This window comes from Rousettus aegyptiacus, unplaced genomic scaffold (assembly GCF_014176215.1).
Source record: "Rousettus aegyptiacus isolate mRouAeg1 unplaced genomic scaffold, mRouAeg1.p scaffold_m13_p_4, whole genome shotgun sequence".
Lineage (NCBI taxonomy): Eukaryota > Metazoa > Chordata > Mammalia > Chiroptera > Pteropodidae > Rousettus > Rousettus aegyptiacus.
This window is the reverse complement of record NW_023416307.1, coordinates 151,011,311-151,036,844: the sequence shown is the minus strand read 5'-3', so window position 1 is coordinate 151,036,844 and position 25,534 is coordinate 151,011,311. Positions and strand designations below refer to the sequence as shown.

General features: G+C 49.0%; 1 protein-coding gene across 1 annotated transcript; it reads left to right on the top strand.

Moving 5' to 3' along the window:
- Positions 1 to 7,314: 7,314 nt before the first annotated feature.
- CCK (cholecystokinin) lies at positions 7,315 to 12,926 on the top strand. The gene is made up of 3 exons (XM_016163279.2): positions 7,315 to 7,403; positions 8,434 to 8,649; positions 12,524 to 12,926. The coding sequence occupies exons 2-3, from the start codon at positions 8,436 to 8,438 to the stop codon at positions 12,655 to 12,657; spliced, it is 348 nt and encodes a 115-aa protein (XP_016018765.1). The 5' UTR covers positions 7,315 to 7,403; positions 8,434 to 8,435; the 3' UTR covers positions 12,658 to 12,926.
- The last annotated feature ends 12,608 nt before the right edge of the window (positions 12,927 to 25,534 follow it).

The following is a 25,534-nucleotide window of genomic DNA, read 5'->3' as shown; positions in this document are numbered from 1 at the left end:
GTACCTCTTCTCTCTTTGGCCAGCGCTCCCTCACGCTCTGCCCTCCACAGGCTCGCACCGCCTACCACGTCTTTCTGAGGTCCCTGCCTTCATTCCCCGCTTCCGATGTTTGCCCTCCCATTTTCCCAGATTGAGCCAGGAGAGTAAGAATCCGGTAGAGCGAGATTAGGCCTTAAATGTCCAGGCTTCCACGGCCCGGATCCCCAACACCACCTGACTCAGCACCTGCTTTTCACATCTTCCTTTACTGGCCTGGAGTACCATTGACGATACACCTGCACACATAACACTTTTTTTTTTTTTACAATGTGCATATACTTTATTTCTTTGATCGAAAGTCTTCTTCTGGTATCTACAACATTTTACATCTCAAATGACTTCAGTTACTTCGGTGCGTTGTATTTGGGTTTTCTATACTCAGGACTCTGTTACGTTGCTGCTATTAATTGGAGTTGGTTTGTTTTCTTTCGAGATCAAGGTAGATGCTTTCATATAAAATCTTATTTTTAATTTTTTCGCTGGCAATTCTCCCCTGTATTCTTAGCTTTGTGCAATTATACCTTCAAAGAAACCAACACCCTAAAGTCACCAAGATGAGTCTGCCTACTCCAATGTCACATAATCTGCTAATTTTACCTCCTTCTTCCTGGGCTCTGCTATGGCAGCCACAGGGACAAGTCAATGCCACCAGCCCCGCCTTGCATGTAATATTTGTAAAAATCAATATTATGCCCCAAATATGACAATATAAATATCACCTATATTCTCTACTACGAAAAAGAGCAATTTAAAACACAATGTGTATTTGCAATACTCCATATGGAATATTGAATATGATATGAATATGAATGCTCCTTATGCAGTAGTGGGGCCCAGCTAACTAGAAGACACAGGAAATGGTCAGATGTCTGCGGCCTTTCGCCCGCCTGTATGACCAGTGGGTCATTTGGCGTCACGTGCTTGTCCAGACACCCAGCATCCTGGCTCCCTCTCGCCAAATGCCAGTTGGCACCCCCAATATTGTGCTCACCCTGAAAAGTCCCCATCAATTTCCAAAAATGTCACTTAGAGGGCAGTGCCAGCCACACTGAGAAGCAGAGCCCACCCTTTGCCCCTTACACAGGCCACAGGAATTCGAACGGAGCTGTGGCTCATGCAGGAGCGTCCCGTGGTACAGCGGGGTCAGTCCTCCACCACCAGGGCTAACGCTGTTGCTGTCAGGCGGCGGGGCAGGCCGAGGAGCTGGCGGAGCGGGGAGCCGAAGGGTTACTGAGCAACACGAGAGATGAGTGTGCTGTCCTTGGCAGTCGGAAGCGACTGTCGTGGAGGGTATCATGGTAACCTCTATCAAAATTTTAAATGTTCCTACCTGCCAATTCAGCAATTGAACTACTGGGAATTGTCCCCGTAAGAATTGTGTATATTCAAAGACCCTCAGTTATTATTGGAAAATATTGAAAACTGTTTAGATTTTTATCAGTAAGGCATTGTCTAGATGAATGAAGGCATAGCTACATACAACAGAGTATCCTATAGCTACTGAGGGTTAAAATTATGCCAACATTACAGAGTGACCTCAAATATATATTTTAAGGGAAAAAATACAGAGGACATTATGTATTATGGGCTTCTGCGTGGAGAGTTTGTATGTGGTATGTGTGTGTGACACTTATTGATTTGCTTGTATATGCGGGGACTCTCTTTGGAAAATTTACTAGAATCTAAAGCTCTCCTTGCCTCGAGGGAGAAGAAACTGGACTGCGGATAGACGGGGGTAAAGGGTATTAGTTTTCACTATATTCCCTTTTCTACCTTTTAAATTTTGAATTATATGCATTTACTACCTATTCAAGTCATTTTAATTTAATTTTTAAAACTCATAGCCTCCCCATTAAGGTCATCTGGGAACAGCTGTGTCCCCAAGCCTTAACTCGAAGGAGGGGGACTGGCCGCCATCGAGCGCTGGGTGGGCTGAGAGGTGGGACATGTCTCTGCTGGAGACTGGCATAGTATGGGAACACACACTTGTCCTCTGCTGTGAGAGGCCCCAGCTTCAGAGGGAAGCTGGATCCGCGGGACCACAAAAACTCTTTGAGCCTGCTCCTCAAAGAGCCTGACCCTCTCTGTTCATTTACGGCCATAGAGGCTTCTCATAAAACTTCCTCAAAGGAAAGTGAGCCAAAGGACAGGCCCGAGGACACTGGCGGCCGGTTTCCCCGGCAACTGCTGCTTGTCCAATTTTCCATGTTAGTTTGAAAAGCAAAGGCTCTCTCTGTGTGGAGATCAATCAGCTGCCATCTATTTGTGAGGCACCTCTCCTTTCTGATGGCAGTTACATCTCCGGCTGAAAGAATTGTGCTAAAAACAATTCCTGTGGCTATTTGGGAGTTGGTGACCCAGCCGAGAGCCAGGACATGGCTTTTTGTTCACCACTATATACCTTGTCAATCCAGTCAACCAATCTGGCTAAGACTTGCTCACTACTATGATAGTTGCTTATATTATTATTATTATTATTATTATTATTATTATCATTATTATTATTATAATTTATCAATCACTTAACATTGCCCAGCATAATCCTTGCTTTGGATGAACAAGTCGTGGTGTCTCTCCTCTGCCATATTGACAGATGGGATGTTTATATATATATAAAGAGTTCAGGCAACGAATGTTTATTGAGCAATTTCTGTATACCAAGCACTGTTGGAGAAAATTTAAGGTAAAATATAGTAGCTCCAATGCTGAGCATCTGCACAGTACTAGCAGCAGGCCAGAAATGCTAGGGAATTAATGAGCCCCTCCCGGGGACTGTCTCCAACTGTTGACTAACTAGAGTTGATATGTAAATACTCCAGCTCCCTCAGCCCCTCAGGTGAGATAACTCTGAAGAATGTGTTTTATGCTGGCCCCGAGTGTCCCCCAGTGGGACTGGCCACCACCCACATGAGTCACTCGACATTTGTCATCGTGATCTTGCTGTCGCTCTTCTTAGCACAGCCTGCCTCACTCCACCTGCTGGTGGCTGGATTCGTGATCCTGGAATGAGAGTGTTTTCAAGGTCCTCCCCAGATGTCAGACTCCTTGGTTCCACTGACCTTACAGAAATGCCAGTGAAAGAATATGATGTATGTTGCAGTCTATTGTGGAGTAAATGTTTGTGTCCTCCCCAAATTCATACATCGAAGCCCTCATCCACAGAGGAGATGGGACTTTTGGAAGGTAATTAAGTCTAGATAAGATCAGGAGAGCGGGATCCTCAGGATGGAATTTGTGCCCTTATAAGAAAACCCCGGAGCTTGTTCTCTCTCTCTCTCTCTCTCTCTCTCTCTCTCTCTCTCTCTCTCTCTCTCTCTCTCTCTCTCTCTCTCAATCTCTCTCTCTCATTGGTAAGCAGGGAAGAGACCTCTCACCAGGACCTGATCGTGCTGGCCTCCTGAGCTCAGGTCAACTCAGCCTCCAGGCTGTGAGAAATAAACGTCTGCTGTTGAAGCCACCCAGCATTTGGGACTTTGTTACAGCAGCCCGGGCAAATTCTCTTGGCTCCTCTGTAGCCTGTTTCCACTTCAGGCGTCTGCTTCTGTCTTCTGACCGAGGACTTTCTCTGCGGTTGTGGGAACAGGGGGGCTTCACTGGAGGTGAAGGGGGAGTCGACACCCCTGCAGCAGGCCTCAGCCGACAGGCACGGGAGTTGGTGGGTGGATGCCCTGGCTCTCCTCTGCGCCTTCGGTGGGCTGGTTATGAGGCCCGTCACACGCAGAACCTCATAGAGACCCCAGTGGGACCGAGTCCACAGCAGTAACCCACTCACCCACTCACCTCTTTTCTCTCTTCCCCTCTCCCTCGCTCCTGCTTCCTTGAGCTCACCCCCACATGAGCTCCCTGCACCCTCCTCTCGGCCCTGCTTGTGCGAGCACCCAAACTAAGACAAGAGATGCAGAAGGAATTTATCGTTAAGAAAAGGGAACACTGGTCACAACGACCACATGGCTCCCTGCGTCTCGGTCAGATCATTCCTTACGAGGGCAGATGACACTGGCTATGTGGGCCTTTGAAAGGCTCCAGGACAAATAGTGGCATTTCTGATACATGTTTGAGAGAAAAACTCGAGACCCAAAATAGAAGCCTTCAAAGCAAGACATATCTAATCACAGCAAGCAGTCTCCTGACCTCCTTAAAATGGGGATCACTTGAAACACATTTAAATTCTATGAATAATAAATTCGAAGGCTCTAACATGTCCCCTGAAATTTCTACTTTACCTTTTCAACGAATGTGAAATGGACATAAGTCTTTGAGATTCTTCCATGGCTAAAAAATAAAAATAAAAAAAAATCCTACATCAAAACTATCGCATCTGTTTCAGAGACTGCTCTTTGGGGGAACAGCCTCCCCAGCTCTAACGGGACCTTGCTTCAATTCTATCCACCACAACCAGATGGAAATTTCTAGATCCCAAGGCCAGTAAACAGTCACAAGCTTCCTCTCACCTCTGTTCCACCTCAAGTGCCACATCTGGACATGGTTCCCGAGCTTTCAGTGCCCGGCGAGGGAGCGGGCACCTCCCACATCGTGGGCCCCAGTGGGCAAGACTCGCTCAGTGACAAAGGAGTGGAGGAGGGGGAGACAGAGGGGTCACACTCACTGTTCTTTTCTATTCCTTTCCTGAGGCAAGTGGATGGGCTTAAGGTAAAATTAGATACCATCTCACACTTAGTGAAATACAAAAACAACCCCCAAACAAGAGAAAAGCCCCGTTACAACTTCCCTTGTCTTTATTTGCACTGAGAAGCAACTTTATTTGCACTGAGAAGCAAATCCGTTTCTCCTTAATATACATAGTGAGTTCTACATTACCTACCCCACCCCATGTCCCAAACCTGCTTTTCCTCCTGAATTCTGCCTTGGGCGATAACTCCACCAACTTGGTCTTCCAGCCTGACCTTCCAGCCTGGTACCTCAAGGTCAGCCTCAGTCACCTAGCCTTGTCCGGATCTGTTTCTTGAACACCAGGAGTTTAACAGCGGCTGTTCTTGGGTGATGGAATTTTTCTTCTTTTCTCTACTTTTATGTATTTCCTGAATTATCTCTAATGAACACATTATTTTCATACTGTTTAGTATGCTCCATAATAATTAACAGGTTTTATAATGGTTTATTATCCTCCTGTTCCTCTCCAACCCCTGGACCCTCCTCACCAGTTCCTGACTTAGAGTCTCTCGCCCCTCGGAACTCTTTTCAATCAGGCTAGTCTTTCTAAAACCCAAACCTCATTTCTCTGCCCCCTCCCCCCATCAAAGCGTTTCTCTGGAATCATCTCCCATCGCCTCCCACCCCGGAGTTCTCAATTACATCAGAATCACCTGAGGGCTGTTTGTTTCCTATTTTTCTGCTCTCCCGTTATGGTATCTATCGGCCCTGTCCATGATGCATCCCCCAGTGTCTAGCACAAAGCAAGTGTTCAATAAACGTTCATTAAGCAGTTGGAGGGAAGGGAGTTAAGTAACAGGCTTGGGGTAGGGGAGGTCTGTAGCAGTGGTTCTCAAAGTGTGGTCAGGGAAACCCCTGCCAAGGCATCTGAGAGCTTCTTTAAACCGCAAATTCTTGGGTTCCCACTTCAGATCTATTGAATCAGAAGCTCTGGGTGTCTTGGAACAAGCCCTTTGGGCTCTTCTGCTCTATAACAAGTTCATGTTTGCAGACATGTCTTGGCCAAGGTCACAAATAAAACTTCTTTCTTCAGCTGACCACACAGACCTTAGCAGCCCTGTGGGAAAATCGCTGGAAAAAAAAAAAAAAAATCAGCTGCTCTGGGGCAAAAAGGTTGTAGAAACACAGCAGCCTTTAGGGTTTAGAAAAGGGACCTGAACGATAAGCGACTCCCCGCCGAGCTTCCCTACCCACCCCACCCCACCGAGACATCCCTCGTACACACACACACACACACACACACACACACACACACACACACACACTCACAGACACGCACACACGCGCGCACACACACACGCATGCACCCACGCAAGAGTCTCCATAGTCCCTCCATCCCGGGACCCTACAGCTGAGTACAGATCCCGATTTTGAAAGAAGCACTTCAAATCTTCCTCTATGAGGAAAAGAAAGGGGAAGAGGAGTTGAGGGTCCCCAGGTGGGACGGGGAATGGGCGCGACCCCCAGATCCCAGGGTGGGAGCGGCCTGAGGTGGTGCACTGCTCTCCTTGGTGCCTCTGTTTACCGTTGGTGCAATGGGTTTGGCAGAGGCTTTGCGGTGACGCTCATCTCAAGCACGAGCTGGCGGACTCAAACCGCAGCGGCTTAAGATGCGTAGTCATCGCCGCAGCGCACTCGCTCGGGGTCGCTCGGCTCCGGGGCCGGGGCCGCGACCCGGCAGGGAAGGGCGCTCGCGGTCTCGGCGTCACCCCTGCGTCCCCGGGCGGGTGGGCGACGAGGGGCGAGGTCCTGTCTCAAAGCAGAGCAGCCCAAGTGCTGGTGCACTGGGCCGGGTGCGGATGCACGGGACTCGAGAAGGGTGGGAAGGACGGATGCAGATGCCGGCGGGGAACGGGGACAGGGGTCTCTTTGGGACACTCGCTGGCGCCACTTGGCGACGAGGAGCGGCGCGCGCCGGGCGCCGCGAGCAGGAGGTAACTCGGCCCGGAAGAAAACACAGCCCCTTCCCAAACTTTAATCCCAATGATGTCGCCCTCATTTTACGACTGCGTGAACGGAGCCCCAGGTGTGGCCGCAGCCCTCTGACGCGGGGACACTTGCCCTCGGAATCCCGGAGACCTTCGAGGGCTTTTCAAGGGGCAGAGAAGAAAACGAAACCCCCTCCTCCCTTCCCGGACGAGCCCACGCGCTGGTCCAAAGCCCGGCAGCTGCCTGGGATGCCCAGAGAGGGGTCGCCACCCCTCCACTCTCAGAATTGCACTTTGCTGACACCCAGCCCTGTCCAGTGTCCCCCACCAGTTTTCTTTCCGGCCCCTCAGGTCCCCTAAGCGGGCTAAACGCGGGAGCAGCTTCCCCCTTCCAGGGGCGATTCCTAGGGCTCCCGCCCTGCGGAGCTCGGCTCTGGAATGCGCGAGGCAGAGCGAGCAGGACAGTTGCCGGAGGGCGCCTCGGGGGGCCGGACGCCGGACATCCGCCTGGGAGGGGCTAACGTGACTCCCCGGGGCCACGGCCCCCTATCTCCCAGGAGCCACCTCAATCGGGTGTCGCCCCAGCTGCCGCCCCCCAAGCACGTGCTGCTGCTGGCGTGCGTCAGCGCTGGGCAAACAGATGACTGGCGGGCAGCGCCGGGCGGGGCTATTTAAGAGGCGGCCTCCGGCTCGCCCACCTGAACTGGGCTCGGCTCGCCGGCTGCACTACTAGAACCGCGAAGCCAGCAGCGTCCTACTCCGCAGGTAGGTCCCCCTGGCTCTCCGACGCGAATCCAAGCGCCAAGTGGCCTTGAAGAAGAACTCTGTCCACGGTTTTGTGCCCCTTCCATTTTATTTTTCTGTTTTCCGTGTCTTCTTTCCGACAACTCGAAAGACATCTCTTAGAGGTCAGAAATTTCCGCGAGGGGATGGATGGGTGGTTTGAGCAGCTTTGTTCTTATGCGCGCTGCGCCGGGACGTCAATCCGCTGAGATCAGAGCGCGCACTGGGTTTTGCTAGATGCTGCACAGAGGTTCGGTGTACTCCGCAGTCTGTTCAAATAAACTGCCGAGAGGTTTTAGGATTTAAGTCCATTTTCTAAATACTGCGGAACAATTCTTTGGAGACAGGTGTTTTAACTGCTCGCAGGTGTAAAATACAGCGGAGCTTTGCCAGCCACCGAGAACAGAGCCGTATTTCTGATTTTTTAAAACCCGACTCGTGCTTTGGTGTATTACCAATTCCCATGTGCATCTTGAAGAAACTTTATAGATATGATTTTTATTTATTGCTCCCGTGCTTCTCTCCTCTTCCTTTCCCCCAATTTTCTTCCCTATTGAAAGCTTCTTAGCTCTGTGGGGAGATGCTCCTTTTTTTCAAGAGTCTCATTTCTCCCTCGGAGTCTTTTCTCTAGATTTTCACATTATCTTTAATCTCCTGCTTTGCCAGTTAGCAGAAAAGAGATGCTCTACCAACCCTTCCTCAAACTAAAGAAAAACAGAAGAAATTCTTTCTGCCAATCAGGGCAGAAGACGGGGTCTCCGTGCGCCCCGCAGGCGCCGGGTGTGGTTCACCCAAAAAGACAGGCGATGTGCGCCCGGACGCGCGCCCCGTGCCCACCCGGCTCCGGTCTGCGCTCGGCGAGCCCGGGTGCTTGCACCCGCCTGGCGGGTCTAGGGCTCCGCGGGTTTGGACTGAGCCCCCCTTTTCTGTAACCCATGTGCCCCGACGCTCCCCGAGAGCGTGCGGCCGCCCCACCTTTGCGTTCACATCCGCTCCTCTTTGCTCTCCGCAGCCATGAATAGCGGCGTGTGCTTGTGCGTGCTGATGGCCGTGCTGGCTGCCGGCGCCCTGGCGCAGCCCGTGTCTCCCGCGGACCTCGAGGGCCCTGGGGCGCAGCGGGAGAAGGAGGCGCCCCGGAGGCAGCTGAGAGCAGTGCACAGGATGGACGGCGAGCCCCGAGCGCACCTGGGCGCGCTGCTGGCCAGATACATCCAGCAGGCCCGGAAAGGTACCGATGCCGCCTCCCCGTCCCTCCCCTCTGCCCCTGCGCGGCTCTCCCAGTCTTGACCCTGCTCTCCAGCGTCTGGCTGAGGGAGGTGGGTAAACTCTGGAGAGGAAACACAGGCGACACTTTAAGCTGAAAGGTTTTTTTTCACTTTCTTTTCTCGAGTTAAACTGCCCCTGACAGTGCCAATTCTTGGACATCCTTTGTAGCAAACTGAGAGCGAGTGTGGAGGACTTAATTTATTATTAGTAAGGGAAACCTTCTGAAAAAGCTTTCTTTAAACTCATTTTGGGCACAAGGTCGCTGTTAAAGTTCAACACCATATTATGAAGACATTAAAAGATAACCCCCGATCAAATTACGGATTCAAAGGGCTTTCACAGATCCACTAAATACCCTCTCCTATGATGCAAAGGAACCAGGAGCCACCCACATATTGACGCCTGTAACCCCCGTAGCAGGAAGTGATCAATGCTGAGGATGCTTGAGATCTGACTACAGCAGTTGAGAAAGAGGTGACGACGTGTTGGTTTTCGCCAAAGTACCTAACAGGAGGAAAGAATCAGTAGCAGTTTTGAGTTCTGGGCGGTGTCTTAACACAATTAGCCAACGGTGGATGTGTTTGTGATTTGGCTGTTGGTGAGATGTTCCCAATTGCAGCAGGAACTAAACAAGCCAATTTCCTCAGCATCAAAGTCTTCCTCGGAGAGTTAGGTGATCCAGCAGCGTACTAGGTGGCCTACAGACGGCCCTTTCCCCCTTTCCCGGGCTTGTCTCACCTGTAAAGTGGGGAGCAGGCTCCAGTCTGGCTCCGCCCCTCCCAGCTCTTCAGAGGGAGGCTCATGTATCTCTAGGGCCTTCAGGAATCAATGGGACTGGGGCGGTCTTTTTTTCTATCAACTTTATCCACAGTGATACTGATTAGGAACACACTGTTTTGTAGGGGAGTGTGGTAAACTTCATCAACACTGCCGGACAGTAAAGCCACAGCAAACACTGCTGGGAGGGGTAGGGGAAGGACCCCTTTCCCCTGAGGCTCACTTACCTCCTAGTGTCTCCCCACCCCCACCCCCCCTTGTTGGTGCCTGGGGCTTCAAACCTTAACTCCTGGCTTGACTAGATAGGGAGAAAATGGAGCACTTGTCTCTTCAGAGTGTTCTATGGTGTCATGCGAAGGTGAGACAGGGACCTCTGTGAGCAAGGGGTTCCACGAACAAGGAACCGAAGATGATTTGCCCTATGTCATCCTCTTTTGGAAATTATCCCAATTACCATCTTCTGTTTTACTTTCCTGCTCCTTAAATTGAAAGAAGTGGAAATAACAATATCAGTTGATAGGGAAGTTCTGGAAACTTTCGAGGTTTCTACTGATTGTCTGTCTGAAAGTAATTTAAATATTTGTCCTTGGGTGGGGGGTGAATTTCAGCCAGACCAGTCTGAAAATGTAGGAATATTTTTTATTGAGCCGTAATCTGGAACCCCCTCCCAGGCTTCAGAACACATCCACAAGAAACAGTTCTGGGAGGCAAGTCAGTCACCAGTCTATTTCCCCAGAACCGACACTTGACGTTGTCTTTATTCCACAAACCTTTGCTAGAAAGTTTTTCCTAGTCCTTCTCAGCCCCGTCTCCCTTTGTCTCAGCCTGTAGTGCCCAACGAGCGCAGGCGGAAGTGGCGGTCATTTGGGGTTTAGGTTGCCAATGGCCAAGATCAGTGCTAGCTAGAAAATGATTATACTATTCTATTGGACAAATATGAACCAGGAGTAAATATTTACACACGTAAATACTAAATAGTTTCTTCGAATAGCTGACATATTTTGAGATCATATCAACTATATAATATTTAGTTGATCAAAACTCTATAGTATATATTATGCTTAAAGATTCTAAATGAGATCACGTGCTCTGTGGGCAGCGCTCAAGAGTTTGTCATTAGGAATTGTCTGCAGAGCTTTCAGTGATCCGAGGAGGAGCAATTCCACTGGGGGTGGAGGCTTCTAGCATACACCTGTCTCCCCCAGCCACCCCTCTTCCCCAGCAAAGCCCCAAGGCTACATCTGCATTGTCTCTTTGTTCTGACAACAGCCTTGCACAACAAGCCTTATTATTCTCTTTTTGTCGGTGTGGAAGCTGGGCTTCTAGAAGTGTGGCTAACCTACACCAGGTTGCACATCTAGCCAGCAGCAGGGCTGAGTCTAAGTCTTGCCCTCCCCACAGGGTCCGGACGATAGTTCAGCTTCCCAGCTGTGCTGCCCATCCTGGTGTTAAAGCTTAAAGGGGCCAGGCCCTTCAATTCAATTTTGTAAATTGGTTGTAAGTCCCTACTCGTTGCGGGGAAGTGAGTGAGCAAAGACTCTGTGTGGCGTGGGGGAACCGTGTAACAAACACAGCTTGAGTGGCTGGACACAGTGTCCCCAACGACAGCCCAGGCTGCTCGCCTGCATCAAAGCTGCCACTGTCCTTCCATTGGCTGGAACTTTGGGTCACACCTCATCCTTAGAGTGGGAATTCACCATCTGCAGCAGGAGGATGGATCCCCTTTCCATGTGACTCTGTAGAGACAGTGGGGTCTGCAAGTTTTGCTGGATGCGGAGACTAATATTTCCCCTGAAATGGGCCGAACAGTTAAATAGCAGGTGCTGTTTTTCTTCTGCACAGGCTGGAGGTGTCTGCAAAAGGGCTGGAATGTGCTGGGTTGACTCTCAGTTGCAGGGCCGGGAAAGGATCTGCGGGTAGGGGAGAGGAGGAGAGGGTAGGGACGTGGTTCTGCACAGTTGTTTCTGGGTTTTGATCTAGCCAGCTTTCTTTGACTATCTGAGACAGAGTAACTGCTTCTGCAGCCTCGTCATCAGCAAACAAGTCATAGTCTGACTGTGAAGCCTGTGGGCAGGAGCTGGCAAAGGGAGCCTCATGACGGCGTCAGGAACAGTGAGGACGCAGTGGCCCGTACTACAATGGGAACCACTGAAGCCACCGAGGCTTTGCCCATCAAGGTCCCTGAGGGACATTTCTTGCCCCTTAGTTTGCACAAGAGATGACATTATACTGATTTCCTACTGGGGAGGTCACTGTGATCTATGGGTGAAGATTGTGTCACGTGCCTCTAAAAAAACCTCACCTCTTCATGCCCCTGCTCAATCAATGTGAAGTACACACGAGAATCATCTTGCTCCCAAGGACTTAACTCCACCCTGAAGGCCCATTTCAGCCTCAGGGATTGCACTTTGGTGAAACCAGCTGAATCAAATGACCTCTTTAGCACCTCCCTGGCCCGCCTTTCTTCAAGTGTTAAGTGAAGTGCTATGATTTTAATCTGACACTTTCCATTTTCTCAACATTTTTTTAAAAAGAAAGTAGCTTTCAAATTAATAATTCTAGCAATAGGACTTAATTCCATTTTTAAAACCATTCCAACATCAAAATATCGTCATCACATTACCTTAACGAGAGGCAGCTATGCTCAGAGGTAGTAAGGGGTAAATTTTATAAGTGGTTAAATGCTAGAGAGAAGTCCTTGGTGGGCTTCTGTGGAGGGCCAGCTACAGAAGGGGACACACTCCTGGGAGTAGGAAAACCTAGGCAGGTTCCAGCCATGAAAGGCTGGAGTCGACGAATCCACCTAAATCCTTACTGACCGCAAACCACACCCACGACTGGTAAACATCGCCCTCTCTCTGTCCAGTTACACAGACGTGGGTCCTTCTCCTCTTGTAGATTTTAGTGCAGCAATCTCACTCCTGTTCCCTCTTTGGTGCTTTTAAGAAGGTGCACCTTACACGTCTGTTTTTTTTTTCCCATAATGTTCCCCTTTACAAAAGGAACTCGTGATGCTCTAGCTATAACGGCTTTGTTTCCTTCCTCTTTGCCCCTTGTAGCTCCTTCCAGCCGAATGTCTGCGATGAAGAACCTGCAGGGCCTGGACCCCAGCCACAGGATAAGCGACCGGGACTACATGGGCTGGATGGACTTCGGGAGGCGCAGCGCGGAGGAGTACGAGTACCCCTCGTAGGGCCGCCGCCCAGCTCCGCGCGGCAGGACCACCCTCCCGACTCAGAGAAGGCGGATTAACAAAATAATCACACTCATAACTCATTGTCTCTGAAGTTTGGCATTTTAAGCGTCTATTTATTAAGTTCTCCATGTGAAAAATCTGTCAGATTTTTCTGGTGCAGCTACGCACCTCAGCAGAATTGTACAAGTGGAAGACAAAACGTGTCCTTTGTCTGTGACTCCTGGTCCTAATGTGTTGCTATGCTATTAAAGTGATTTCATTCTGCCCATTGTCCTCTGTGTCACCGGAGGGCAAGGGGCCCCAGTCAGTCCTCAGAAGGTTCGAGGAGGGAATCCCTGCTGTAGATGGTCCCAGGGTGGGGCGTAGAGCTGACTTCTCTGCTGCAGGTGAGGTGGCCTGTGGCAGGGCCTTCTGTGTGAGCTCCGTGGTCCAGCCCTGGCCACCCTGGGCCCTGGGCCTCAGCTGGGAGTTGTTGGAGAAAGAGAACTCTCATTTCTTGGAGTGAGTGCCCATTTGTCGGGGTGAGGCCCAGAGTTGGCAGCTTAGAGCGGAGCCACAGTAGTGTGTGTGGCAATTTGTGGTGGCTTTGAGTGGACCAGATGGAGCTTACTGGGCAGAGGTGGGAGGGAGCCTAACGGCCTGTTCCCCTAACCCTTTCAATGCTACCACTGAATCCAGGCGGGTCCCCTTCTAACTGATGTGTCCCGTTCTTATCTCTGGGCCCCCTGCTGACACAGGGGTCCAGGAACCAGGAGATATAACTGCGCTCTTTCTCAGCCCTTCCTGAAGAAGCAGGACAGGCTTCTGCAGCCAAGCTGAGCACGCCTCCCAGAAGAGCCAGCAGCTCCCCAAGCTCTGCTGGAACGAGGCCTGGGGAACTCACGCACAGTCCGAAGGCCACGTTCCCCCTTCTCCTTCCACTCCTCTCCCCCTCACTCCTTCCAGGGCAGGTACTCCTCTCCACCTCGCTCCTTTGCATCCAGCTGGCAGGACCTCCACCGTAGGCCACGCCCTCCTGCGGCAGTTCGGGCTGTTTGCACCCTCAGCTCTGCTAATTAAGACTGTTCTATAGGCTCTTTGTTGTTCATGCAAAGGAATTTACAAATTGAAAGGGGCAACAGCTGTCTTTCTAGCCCAACACACACACCCTTCCCAAACCCCCACTCCCATTTTATAGCTAATAAACTTGCCCCAGACCACACAGTCAATGAGTGATGGAACCTGCAGCCCTCTCCGGAATTCACTCCTTGCCAGGCTGAGACATAATGAACTTGCCCGGTGGTCTGGCTTAAGAGGCCCGGCCTGTCCTGACTTATGACTACTCAAGTCTCAACATGGGCAGTAGCCGGAGGGCAGACAGAATGCACTTTCTCCATATTTGCTTTACCAAAACCTGACCATCATACATCTCTCCTTTAGAATGAGGAAATCTTTGCGCAATGCACCCCAACCTTATTTCTCAGGCTCGACCAATCACAGGTAAAAAGAAAGGGAGGGTGGAAACAAGGTATTCCATGTTCATTCTTTTAACAAATAACACAAAACACCATCCTTTTTTCTTAGCTCAAGTTTGAAGAGCCGAAGCAAAGGATCTTGACCGCTTCGCTAGATCTTTAGGTACCTTGAGTATTTGTTTCTTGCCATCTTCAAATTATCGCTATTCCTGAAGATGAGTAAATCAGAAGTCAAGCCAATTCCTCACTGATTTCCCCTGGGCTCTGGGTTCTGAAAGGATTTATGAAACCGATCTGCTGGCGTCTGCCTCCTCCTGCTCTGAGTTGTGTCCTCCTGGAGAACCAGGATCAGGGGGTCCCGGACGACTGAGTCCCTGCCCAGATTCCCCACCATACTCGAGGCTCTCATGGACCGACCTCCCCCCAGGCAGCCTGGTCATCACTCCCACCTCTCTGACCGCCTCCCTTATAGCCATCACCTCATTTGCTCATTACCTCCCAGTCTCATTGCCTCCCTTGCTATTCCCTGAAAACACTAAACTCAGTGCTACCTCAGGGCCTTTGCACCTGCCGCTCCCGCTGCCTGCCTCACTCTTCCTCCAAAAAGCATGACCGGAGCTCTCAGCTCATTCCGTGCCGACATCACCTGCTCAGAAACCGTCCTGACTGTCTTCTCCAAAAAAGCTCCACTATGTTCTTTATCCTTTTCTTTGATTTACCTTTCTTCTCAGGCTTATCGTCACTTGGAATCACATTATTTATCTATCGATTTATTGGTTCTGTCTCACCCACGAGGATGAGATTTTTGTCTGTTTTGTTCATTGCTGTATTTCTAACACCTACCTCAGTACCCGGCACGTAGTAGATACTCAGAAAATACTTGTTAATTAATTAATCAATTAGTAAGGGGGAAATATCGCTAGATCCCTGCTATTCAGGTTACAGATTGGTTTTAGAAGCAGTTTGGTCAGACCATTTCTTTTAAAAATTAAAGAGGTAAAGCAGACCACACACACACACACACACACACACACACACACACAATCGCTGACAGCATGTATGACATCCGTGGAGAATGACAGTATACTTTAAAATACATCTCACTCCCCAAACACACACACACACGCACGCACACGCACACGCATGTGTGCGTCCCGCCATATTTCTTTCGCTGCAGTTAAAATCCAGGAAGAATAGGCCAATAGCAAAGGAGAAAGGAGAGTTGTCGGATTTTATTGCATTTATTCAGAATATCAGAGAAAACGGTTCACAGGGAGGAGTTGTTAAAGAAACGAACGAACATCCAGTTGGTGGACTAGTTAGCAGTTATTTAACGGGTATGAGGACGATGGAAGAACGTGGAAAATGACCATGATCCATGTAAAGCGAAATTGTCCTCTGATTACATTAAGCTTATTTACTTTTAATGAGATTATGTGAACACGAAGATAGTCACGTTAGGGTCATAAGATCACAGATATTTTTCTTCCTCTTCTCTAAACTTCCTGTACTATTTGTAGATCATCCTTTTTTTTTTTTTTTTTAGATCATCCTTATAACAACTATAGCTTACGTCCTCCAGAGTCTGCCAGTCTACAGAGAGATGCAGAATCATAAGAAAAGCCATAAAACTAGTTATTCTACTTTCTTTACCAAAGAAACACTCCCAAGTATCCCCAGATGATTTTGACAATCACTAAGGCTTGTCACCTATGTGGCCAACCACAGTGTCCATTATTTTGCCCTCCTTGGCTCCTTCTTGCTAAGGCCATGAAACTCCCTGGAGATGCCACCTCTAGCTGCTGTGCCTACCCCCAGGTTCAGGCCTGGTGTCTTCTGGTAGCTTCTGTCCCCAGTGTGGGAGTCTGAGCCACACTACTGCCATTTTGTTCTCGCTGGCTCTCAATAGCTCTCCATATGGCCTGGATGCCATGGGAATCTCTCCAATAAGCAGTTATCATCAAAGATGCCAAGTTGCCCCAAACAGGTGGCTGTACTGCCTTCCTTGGTTATGGAAGTCCTTTATTCTGCTCACAAGTTTCCAGAAACATCACTGGCCTCTGAAAGGCAGCTTTGTATATCTGAAGTCTCTGCATTTACTTTGTAAATTGAAAATGGTAGCTTGAGTCACGTGGGTGGTCCATTCTTTACACCTGGTGGTTATGTTGCATTCAGCAGGGTAGGGATGATGCACAGGGGCCACTAGTTCAGCATCACCTTTCTGTCTGAAGAATTTAATTGGTTTTTTAAAAATTTTTTATTTATTTTTATTTTATTTTTCCAGCAAGTCTGCTCCTATGAATTCTCTTCGTGTTTCTTCATTTGAGAAAGCCTTTACTCCCCCTTCATTCTCAAAGGATATTTTCACTAATTTTAGAAGTCTAGGTAGAGTTTTTTTTTTCTTTTGTACTTCAAAAATACTGTACCACTTCCCATGGCCCCCATGGTTTCTGAGGAGAAATCCGCAGTCATCTAAATCATCGTTCCCCTTTAGAGAAGGAGTCGTTTTTCTCTGACTGCTTTCAAGATGTTTTCTTTGTCTTTAGCTTTCAGTAGTTTGATTATCACGTGTTTGGCTGTGGGATTTCTTTGAATGTATCCTGCTTGGGGGTCTGTTCAGCATCTTGAATGTGTAAGCTTATATCTTTCACCAAACTTAGGACATTTTTAGTTATGATTTCTTCAAAATGTTTGTCAGGATCACCCTCGTTCTTCTGTCCATCTGGGATTGCGATGACACCAATGTTAGACCTTTCGCTGCTGTCCGCTGTGTCCCAGAGGCTTTGTGTGTGTTTTTCTCTGTGTGCTTTACAATGGATACTTTCTATTTCTCTACCTTCTAGTTCACTGACTCTTTCTCTGCCATTTCCACTCTGCTAATGAGTCCATATAGTGAGTTTCTTAGCGTGGTCTTTGAATTCTTCAGTTCTGAAGTTACCTTTTGTATCTTCTATTTCTTTGCTGAGATTTTCTATTTTAACATTTCTTTCAAGGATGTGTGCAATTGCTTATTTTTGAGCACTTGTATTGTAGCTGCTGTAAAGTCTTTGATCATTCCCAAATCTGTGAAATCTCATCATTGGTAACTGTTGATTGTCTTTCCAAGGAAAATTTAAAATTTCATGGCTCTTTGTGTGCTCAGTAATTTTGGATAGTATCCCGGACAATTTGAATATTACATTATGAGACTCTGGGTCTTGTTTAAATCTTATGAAAAAAATGTTGATTTTTTTGTTTGTTTATTTTAGTGATCAATCTGGTTAGGTTCAGTCTGCAAGTTCCAACCCACCTTCCGTGGGCTGTGGTTCCAATGACAGTTCAGTTTTCAAAGTTATACTGCTCTTTAATTCCATTTCAGGTGTGTGCCACCCAGTGATGTGTCTGGGTGGTGATCTGTGCATTACTTCAGCTCTCAGAGTCCTTGGTCTGCTAATTAGGACCCGATCCAGACATGGCACACAACAGGATGAGCTCCGAAGTCACTTTCCGGAGCTCCTCCCTCTCTGCAATCGCCCTAGTACTTTCCAGGTCCCTGGGGCTCCTCTTTTTGGTCCTTCACCCATGCACTTGGGAGTCTGGTTACCTTGATCTGCCACCCATGTCCCTGTTTGAGCCCATGTTCAGGTCCGAGTGGAAGCTGGGTGCTCTCTTGGGGTCCCAGCTCCTTTGCCCAGAGATGAAGACTCCTTCCTCGGAGTCTGGCTCGCGCCAGTCTCATTGCTGGCTGCCCTCCCTGCAGCTGCGGGCTTGCTTACCATGAGAGAGCAAAGAAAGAGAAGAAAGAAAAAACTGGGGGAGGTTCACTCTCTCCAGCCTTTAGGAGTTTCCTTTCTCACTTCTCAAGCCAGAACTGAAGGGCTCCTGATGCAGCAGCCCGTGCCCCAGATCCCATTTCTCCCCGTTTCCGGCTAGGGTCAGTCTACCAGGGGAACCGCCCACAGCCTTCAGGGCCTGCTCTGCCGTCTCCCTGCCTGCCAGGCCTGGTAGTGTCTGCTGGAACTCTAGGATCTTGATGAAATAGTGTCTCGAGATGTGCTGAAAATTTTAAACCCAGTCGTTCATGGCACCAAGCTATTCTATGAGAATGGATGGCTTGTTTCATTATCTTAATTTCGTATCCTTTAATATGACTCCCCAGAGGCTTCTGGTTTGGAAAAAACCTCAAGAGAGAGCCAGAGGTACTGACAAGCAGAATGTTACAGCTAATCGAACTCCAGGACGAGCACCTTCTCGATCATGGCCCACATGCTGGTGTGGGCAAACAGACGCAGGGACAAACAGTGAGGGTTCAGGCCTTACCTGCCCAAACACCTCTGGCCCACAGCCGGAATGACCTCAGCGTTTGATCTTTCTGTAAGTTCCATCCTGGAAAGGATCCAACGGCTTCTCGCATCAGCCTGTGTGGATGGGCCCTTCTCTGGCCCAACAACGAACACGTTCAGTCTGCATGCCAGGCGCTAAGTTGACGTGGCAGGTACAGAGACCCAGACAAGTGAGAGGTTCAGAAAATCAAAGCACAGCAGGTCCTCAGATACCGTCTTTTCATTCAACATTGTTCGTTATGACATCGATGAGAGGGTACAAAACATCGCTTCCCAGCGGGGCCACTGTCCATGTGGAGTGTGTACCTTCTCTTCACGTCTGCGTGGCTTTCCCCTGGGGACTCCATTTCTTCCCACATCCCAGAGATGTGCACATGAGGTGAACTGGCATGTCCGCATTGTCCCAGTCGGAGTGAGCCTGTGGGGGGGTCCTGCGACAGTCGGGTGTCCTTCGGGGGCAGGTTCCTGCCTTGTGCCCTGAGCTACTGGAGGGGCTCTGGTCATTTGCAACCCAGAACTGAAAGAAACGAGTGGGGAAAAAAATGATCTTACTTGTTTTTATTCATCTTTCCTGAATGTATGTGTAGCTCACATTTATTTCAATGTTTAATATTAGAAGTGTTTCGGGTCTTTATTTAGAAGTTAGGTGATGTTTCTGTGACCAGAAATATGCCGTAGGAACTTGTCTCTTGTTTCTATCAATTGGCCAGTGGCAACACTGGTTTCATTATGGATCATTTCTCTTAGAGTTGTTGTTTCCAAGAACCTATGGTGGATGTTAAGAGCGGGCTTACTGTACAGGGCACTCAGAACGGGGACAGGTAAGATGCAGAGTCTGGGAGAGGGCAGAGCAGCAGACCCGGCTGATTGCAGGGGCAGGCCAGCCAGGCAGCCGCCCGGGGTGCCAGTCTCTAAGTGACATCTAATCGTCACGGCAGCAAATGAGAACCTGGGTGTCAGTGACGTTCGTCCTACTTAGTAACTTACCTAACTGGGGAAATAGAAGTCCATTCCATCCCTGCAGAAGACAACGATGCCCTCAGATGGAGAACTAAAAAAAAAAAAAAAAGAAAGAAAGAAATCGCTCCTCTGGGTACCAGCTGCTCTCTGTAGAGAAATAGTTGTGCTCACAGTGAAATCTGCAGGGCTCAGGCTCGCTTCTCCTCTCCTCCAGCCTGGTTATCCCACCGGGGCAGCTGGAACTTCAAAACCAGATAATTCAGGGCATGGGGCTGTTTTCTAAGAATGGGTGGTGTCTGTTATTATTTTAATTTTGAACCTTTAATATGGCTGCGAAAATGACCAGTAAAACTGAAGAACGAACGAGACGCCTGACAAGTGAAATGCTTTCTGCAGAATTATAACTGAGAAAAAAAGAACTTTAAGGAGATATTTGAAGACAACTTGGTAGCTATGGTTACTTCTAATTAGTAAGCACCGCATGCTCTCCAGATTTGAGTGGACGAAAATTGAAAAGAAAAACAATTCCAAATAAGTAAAAACGCGATGTTCCACCGAGTGCACGTAATCCTGTATTTGGAATCTGAAGGATGAGATGTAAGAGCAAATCGGCTTCTCCTCACCTTCGCCTTCCCCTCCTGCATCTCTCCCTGCATGACGAGGACTCATAAGCCAAAACCGGACATGCAGGAGGTGACACCGGAGACCAGGGAGCAGGGGACAGGAGGCTCGCCGCAGAGTGAGACTGATGCCCGATCCCTGACTGCGGCTGAATTAGGGTGAACTGTAGTGTCGATGTGCAGTGGTCATTCGAAGTGCGTGTGTACGTGTTTAATACGGAGAACTTCCCGTTCGGTTGCGCCTGCAGAATGGCAGAGATGCGTGTGATCGTGAGTCTCTATGATTATTAAATATTCTGCGCACACTCTCAATGAATGACACCCACTGTTTTCATCATCCTTTCCTTTATCCCTGTGCTGTGTTTATTCTTTTATTTTCATGGTACAACTTAATGTCTGTTGAATCTAGTAATTTAAAAATTGATCTCGGATTTTGTATTTATTTTATTTCCCCCATAATTCCTTGCCATTGTATTTTACAAAAAAAGATTGGCCCATGATGGATCGATCGAAAACAAAGCGATCCTTCCCCACTGAAAGTGGAGAAGTGCCCACTCTGCACCTCCGTGAAGTCCCAGGGGCTCGGCTGGCAGTTGACAGCTGGCCAAGCTGCCCCTCTTTGACCCTGTGTGGTCGGCCTTGACAGGGCAGCCTCAGAGGGGGACCAGAGCCTGCATATCAGCTCATGGGGGTGAGGGTACCAACCTACCCGGTTCCCGAGCCAGGCAATTCATTTCTTTGCTGAGTCAGCTCCATAGTCTCTGCAGAACTCAAGTCTGTCACTCAGAACAGATGAGCACGAAATCCAATGGCTTCTCCAATCACGAGCAAGTGGTCCGAGGGTGACGGAGGCCTCTGCGACCTGAAGTCAAGCAACCAGAGAGAGATGAGGGCTGCATACTGCCACTGCTGCCCTGGGCCTTGGTGTCACAGGTGACTAACAGAGGCCCCAGGCAGGACTAAGGGTTTATCTACTGGGGGGCTTGAGAGAACAACAAATCCCTGGTTTTTCTCTTCTGAAAATATTTCCCTAAACTTTGGCCTGCCACTCGTGCCCCTCCTCTATCCATGCACAGCCCACCTCCCACCCCCAAGTGCTGCAGCTGCCTGGCCCTAGAAGTCCCCGCTGGGGGCCAGCACCGGGTCCCTGTCCTTCCTTGCCCTGAGTCTCTCGCGTCTCAGGGGAAGGCATTGCTGGAGCCTCCCTATTACTGCTCTAAGCTAAAAGCCCTGCTTTCCCTTTCTGGTTTTAAGTTCTTGGGGACTTCAGAGCAGGGTCATCCTGAACCTAGGGCATTCGGCGTGGCAGATGCCCGAGCACCGCGGAGCAGACCTCTCCTCCGACCTCAGAACCCATCGTCGTGCTGTGGCTGTGTACAGCTTGGGAGAGACTGGCTAAAGTATTAAAGACTAAGCTGCATGATTCCTGCAGCTCATTTCAATCCTTTCCGGAGAAAGCGAAGATCGAAAATCGTTTTTAAAGGAAAGATGCATTAAAAGGGGCTGGATTGACATTCAAAGGTCGAAACACCCCGGTATAGAATGTCTTTTGTAAACTCTGTGGTGCTTTCCTCTGTCCCCTGGGTGCAGCGGGAGAAATGGTTTCCTCTCCATTTTACGCTCAGTTTCCTCACTTATATCCCAAGCCCGTGCATTTCTGGCCCCCTTGGCCAGAAATGCCTTTGTCAAGTCCATCCCGCGAACTCAGACCCTGCATCATGCCCTCCCTCAGTGTCTCCTTAGGCACAGCTGCCTGCCTGACTTGCTTTCCAGGGAAAAAGCAAACCCACCTGATTGTAGGATTGGATCACAGGGCAGGTTCCTTCAGGTTTTCCGCTGCCTCCAAGTGCCCTCTGCTGGCTGCAGAAAATACATCCTCCCAGGATATAATGTTTTCAGTCCCGAGCCCCAATGCGCAACAAATATATATTTTTTAAATCTCTACTTAATCTCTATTACGAGCTTCTGGTCAATTCAGATAATTCAGCACGGCTTTCTACCTCCATCGACTCCTCCCCGCCCCCCGCAAGGTGGCATCTAAGTTCTGGGGGCCGCATTAGGTGGAGCTGTGAGGAAGGCATGTGTCTGTCCACTTTCTTTGTCCTGCCGGGACGGTCCCCGGGGCATGCCTGCCTCTCTGCTCCCAGACGATGTTTGGGAGTGAGTCCCACCTCTGACTGGCGCCGGATACCTGCTACCATTTCTACTCTCCCCGCCCGCTGTGGTCACTGCCCTGGGTTGGAGGCGAGGAGCTGGCGTGGGCTTCTGGAACATTCTCTATTTCCTCTGGTCCCCCTGAGAAACTAAGTCATCTGTCTTTGGGTCCTCAGATTCATCTGGGGCTTCTCCCAAGACCCTGCCCTTGGCCCGGGACGGTGAGTGTGAAGGGTCCCACACCGCTCGTGGTTCAGGAATCTCTTTCTTCACCTTCCGCCTCATGCGCCACGCTGGAGAGCCTGCTGGGAACGTGGGAAAAGCAGAGGGGAGCAAGCGGTAAGAAGAAACACTGGCTTGGCAGGTGTCACTCCGAATCTTTTTTTTTTTTTTTTAGGGTAAATTGATTATTTTTTAAATTATCTTTATTGAAGTAACTCCGGTTAATAATATTCTATTTCGGGAGGGCATTATAATTTGATATCTGAGTACTCTATGGTGCGCTTACCACCCAAAGTCTAGTTTTTGGTCTTACACCAAAACACATACTCAGCTTTTTCTTTCCTTGTAATTAAACCCCAGGAACTTGACGTCTTTGTTTCCTGGTGCCATCCGCTGCTTCTTTGACAACTTCCCTTTGGGACATGGTGCCCTCTGGTCCTGAGCCGCGTGGGCTGGGGGCAGGGCTTGAATAGATGAGCAAAATTTTAGTAAAGAACAGGGAGGAGAAACCAAACCGCCTGGAACACCCCCCGCCACAGCTGCGGGATGGAAGAATGCATTTATTTTTATAGTTGACAAAACATATAGTATTAGGGTGCTTCTCACCCTTCAAGGGTTCTTCTTCTTACATCTTACTTTTTAAAAAAATTCTTTCTTTTCCAGAAATATGTAAAGATTACTTGCATGCAGATACTAAGGCCCTTTATCTTAAGCTTTTAGCTACTACTTCCTAGGAAATAGGACATGCTTTTACAGAGTCACAGTCCAATGACTGAAATCAAGAAATTTAACATTGATACACTATTTTTAAACATATGCTCCATATTCAAATTTCTCCGATTGCCCTAAGATTGTCTTTTATATTATCTTTTCCAATTCAGGATCACGAATGGCGTTAGGCGTCTGTCTCTTTATCTTCCTCTCTTCCGGAATAATTCCTTGGTCTCTCCCGATGCTGACGTTTTCAAAGGAAAAGGATACATCGTTTTGTAAAATGTCCCTCAATTTGGGTTTGTCAATTGTCGGCCTCCTGATCCGGATTTCTTGTTTTTGGCAGAATAGCCCAGAAGTGTCGGGAGGCACCTGTCATCAGTTTGTCCCATTGGGGTAATGTTAAATTTGATGTCTTGTTGAAAGTGGTAGGTGACAGGTTCCCCCCTCTTTAAAAATTAATACACATTCCGTGGGAAGATACGATGTGTGCAAATATCTTGCTACTTGTCAAATTGTTACCCAATGGTTTCAGCATCCATGGTTGTCTAAATGAGTTAGTTTTAGCGTTGCAAAATGGTGGGGTTTTTAACTTTATTGTCCCTTCTATATTTATTAATTGCCATTGTACTATAAGAGCTTAGAATAAAGCATCCTAGGATCCCTTCCCATGCCCGCCACACCTTTCCCTCTGCTTGGAATGCCTTTCCACATGTCATATCCTCCCCATCCTTGAAGCCCAGACCTAGGGTCACCTCGTCTCTTAGCCTTCCCCACCCCAGCCAGGCAGACAAACCCACCCAGCCTCTTTTCCTTGAAAGTAAGGTGGGCTGCGGCTGTCTGGCCTCCGAGCCCCTGAGACAGGGAGAGGCTGGGAAGGGGTGCTCATCCCTCCCAAGGCAGGACCCTCACTCCAACTCTGACTGGTCTCGCACAGTGGTTCTCAAACTTTAGTGAGCCCCAGAATCACGTGGAGGGCTTGGTAAAACACAGATACCTGGGCTCCGCCCTGGGGGTTTGCTACCCAAGACCCTCACTGGTTTGACAAGTTTGTTTTTTCTTCAGATCACAAGTCAAATGCAGGTCCACATGGTTCCCTGGAGACTTAGAATGATGGAGGCTCCACCAACTCTCGACACCACCATCTCAACATATGGCTCAGGGGCAGAGAGGAGTGAGGAGAAGTGTGTGTGGATTCTTCTCTGCTCGCAGCCCGCTGGCCAGACCGAATCACGTGTCCCACCCACTGCCAAGTGGCTGGGGAACACGGAGGGCAGACGAACCATCGGGTGAGCACCCCGGTTTCTCTGCCACGACCACACCCCGCTTCTTCGCCGGACACAGCCACACGGGGCTGCTCTCTGCTCCTCAGACACACCAAACGCTTTCTTCCCTTCGGGCCGTGGCACCAGCTGCTCTGGCTGCCCAGACGCTGTTGTGCCAGACCTCACGTGGTCGACTCAAATGCCATCTCCCTGGAGGGGCCTTCCCTGACTGCCCGAAGCAGCCGCCCACTCCTTGACACCAGCCTATCTGAGTTCTCTGCGTAGCCCTGATGATGCTGTGTGTGGCGTAATTTTTCTCCTACAGACAGATTGTATGCACACCCCGTGGGAGCAGAAGGTGCTCACGTGCTCATCAACCCCGACCACCTAGAACAAGCCCTAGCTCACGGTGGATGTTCAAAACAGATTTACGCGACTAATTAACCCTGAGGAGTCTTACTCTTCCCATTTCATAGGTTAAAAAAAATGGACGACTCAAAGAAGTGGCTTTCCCAAGGTCACACACCGTTACCAAATGGCAGCACCTGATAAAAGGTCCTTGTCGCCACCACCCGCTCCTGGCTGCTTGCGTAATTTTGCTGCTTCCGGTATATTGCAGTAGCAGAAAGGTTTTTAAGTTCCTTTCTTTTTTAAGAATATGTTTTATTTATCCCCTTCTCACAATTCTCTATGTAGTGACTCTCCACCGTCCTTCGTTTTTAAAAGTCTTTTAACACAACTCTACGGAGGGCGGTTTGGTGACATCTGTCTAGGAATTTATCTCACGGATGTCCTCACATCTGTGGGAAACTACATACATGAGAGGTTTTTTTCATCGCAGTGCTGTGATAGCAAATGATTAGAATTAACTCAATGCCAGGCTGTAAGGCACTGGTCCATACTGGCCCACAGAAATATGTATGTATTCACAGTGGGCACGTGTGCATGGTAGAATAGTATGCAGCCCTGAAAAGTAGCAGAGCTTCAAGTTCTAACTGGGAAGTTGTCTAAGGTGTAATATGTTAAAAGAAAGGGCAGCTGTAACAGTATGTAAAGTACTATATGGCTTTCATTTAATTTCCCCAAAGAGCAGAATACTTCGAGTCTTACATAAAGAGATCATCTCCTCGATGAAAAAGAACAAAATACAAATCAGAATACCCATA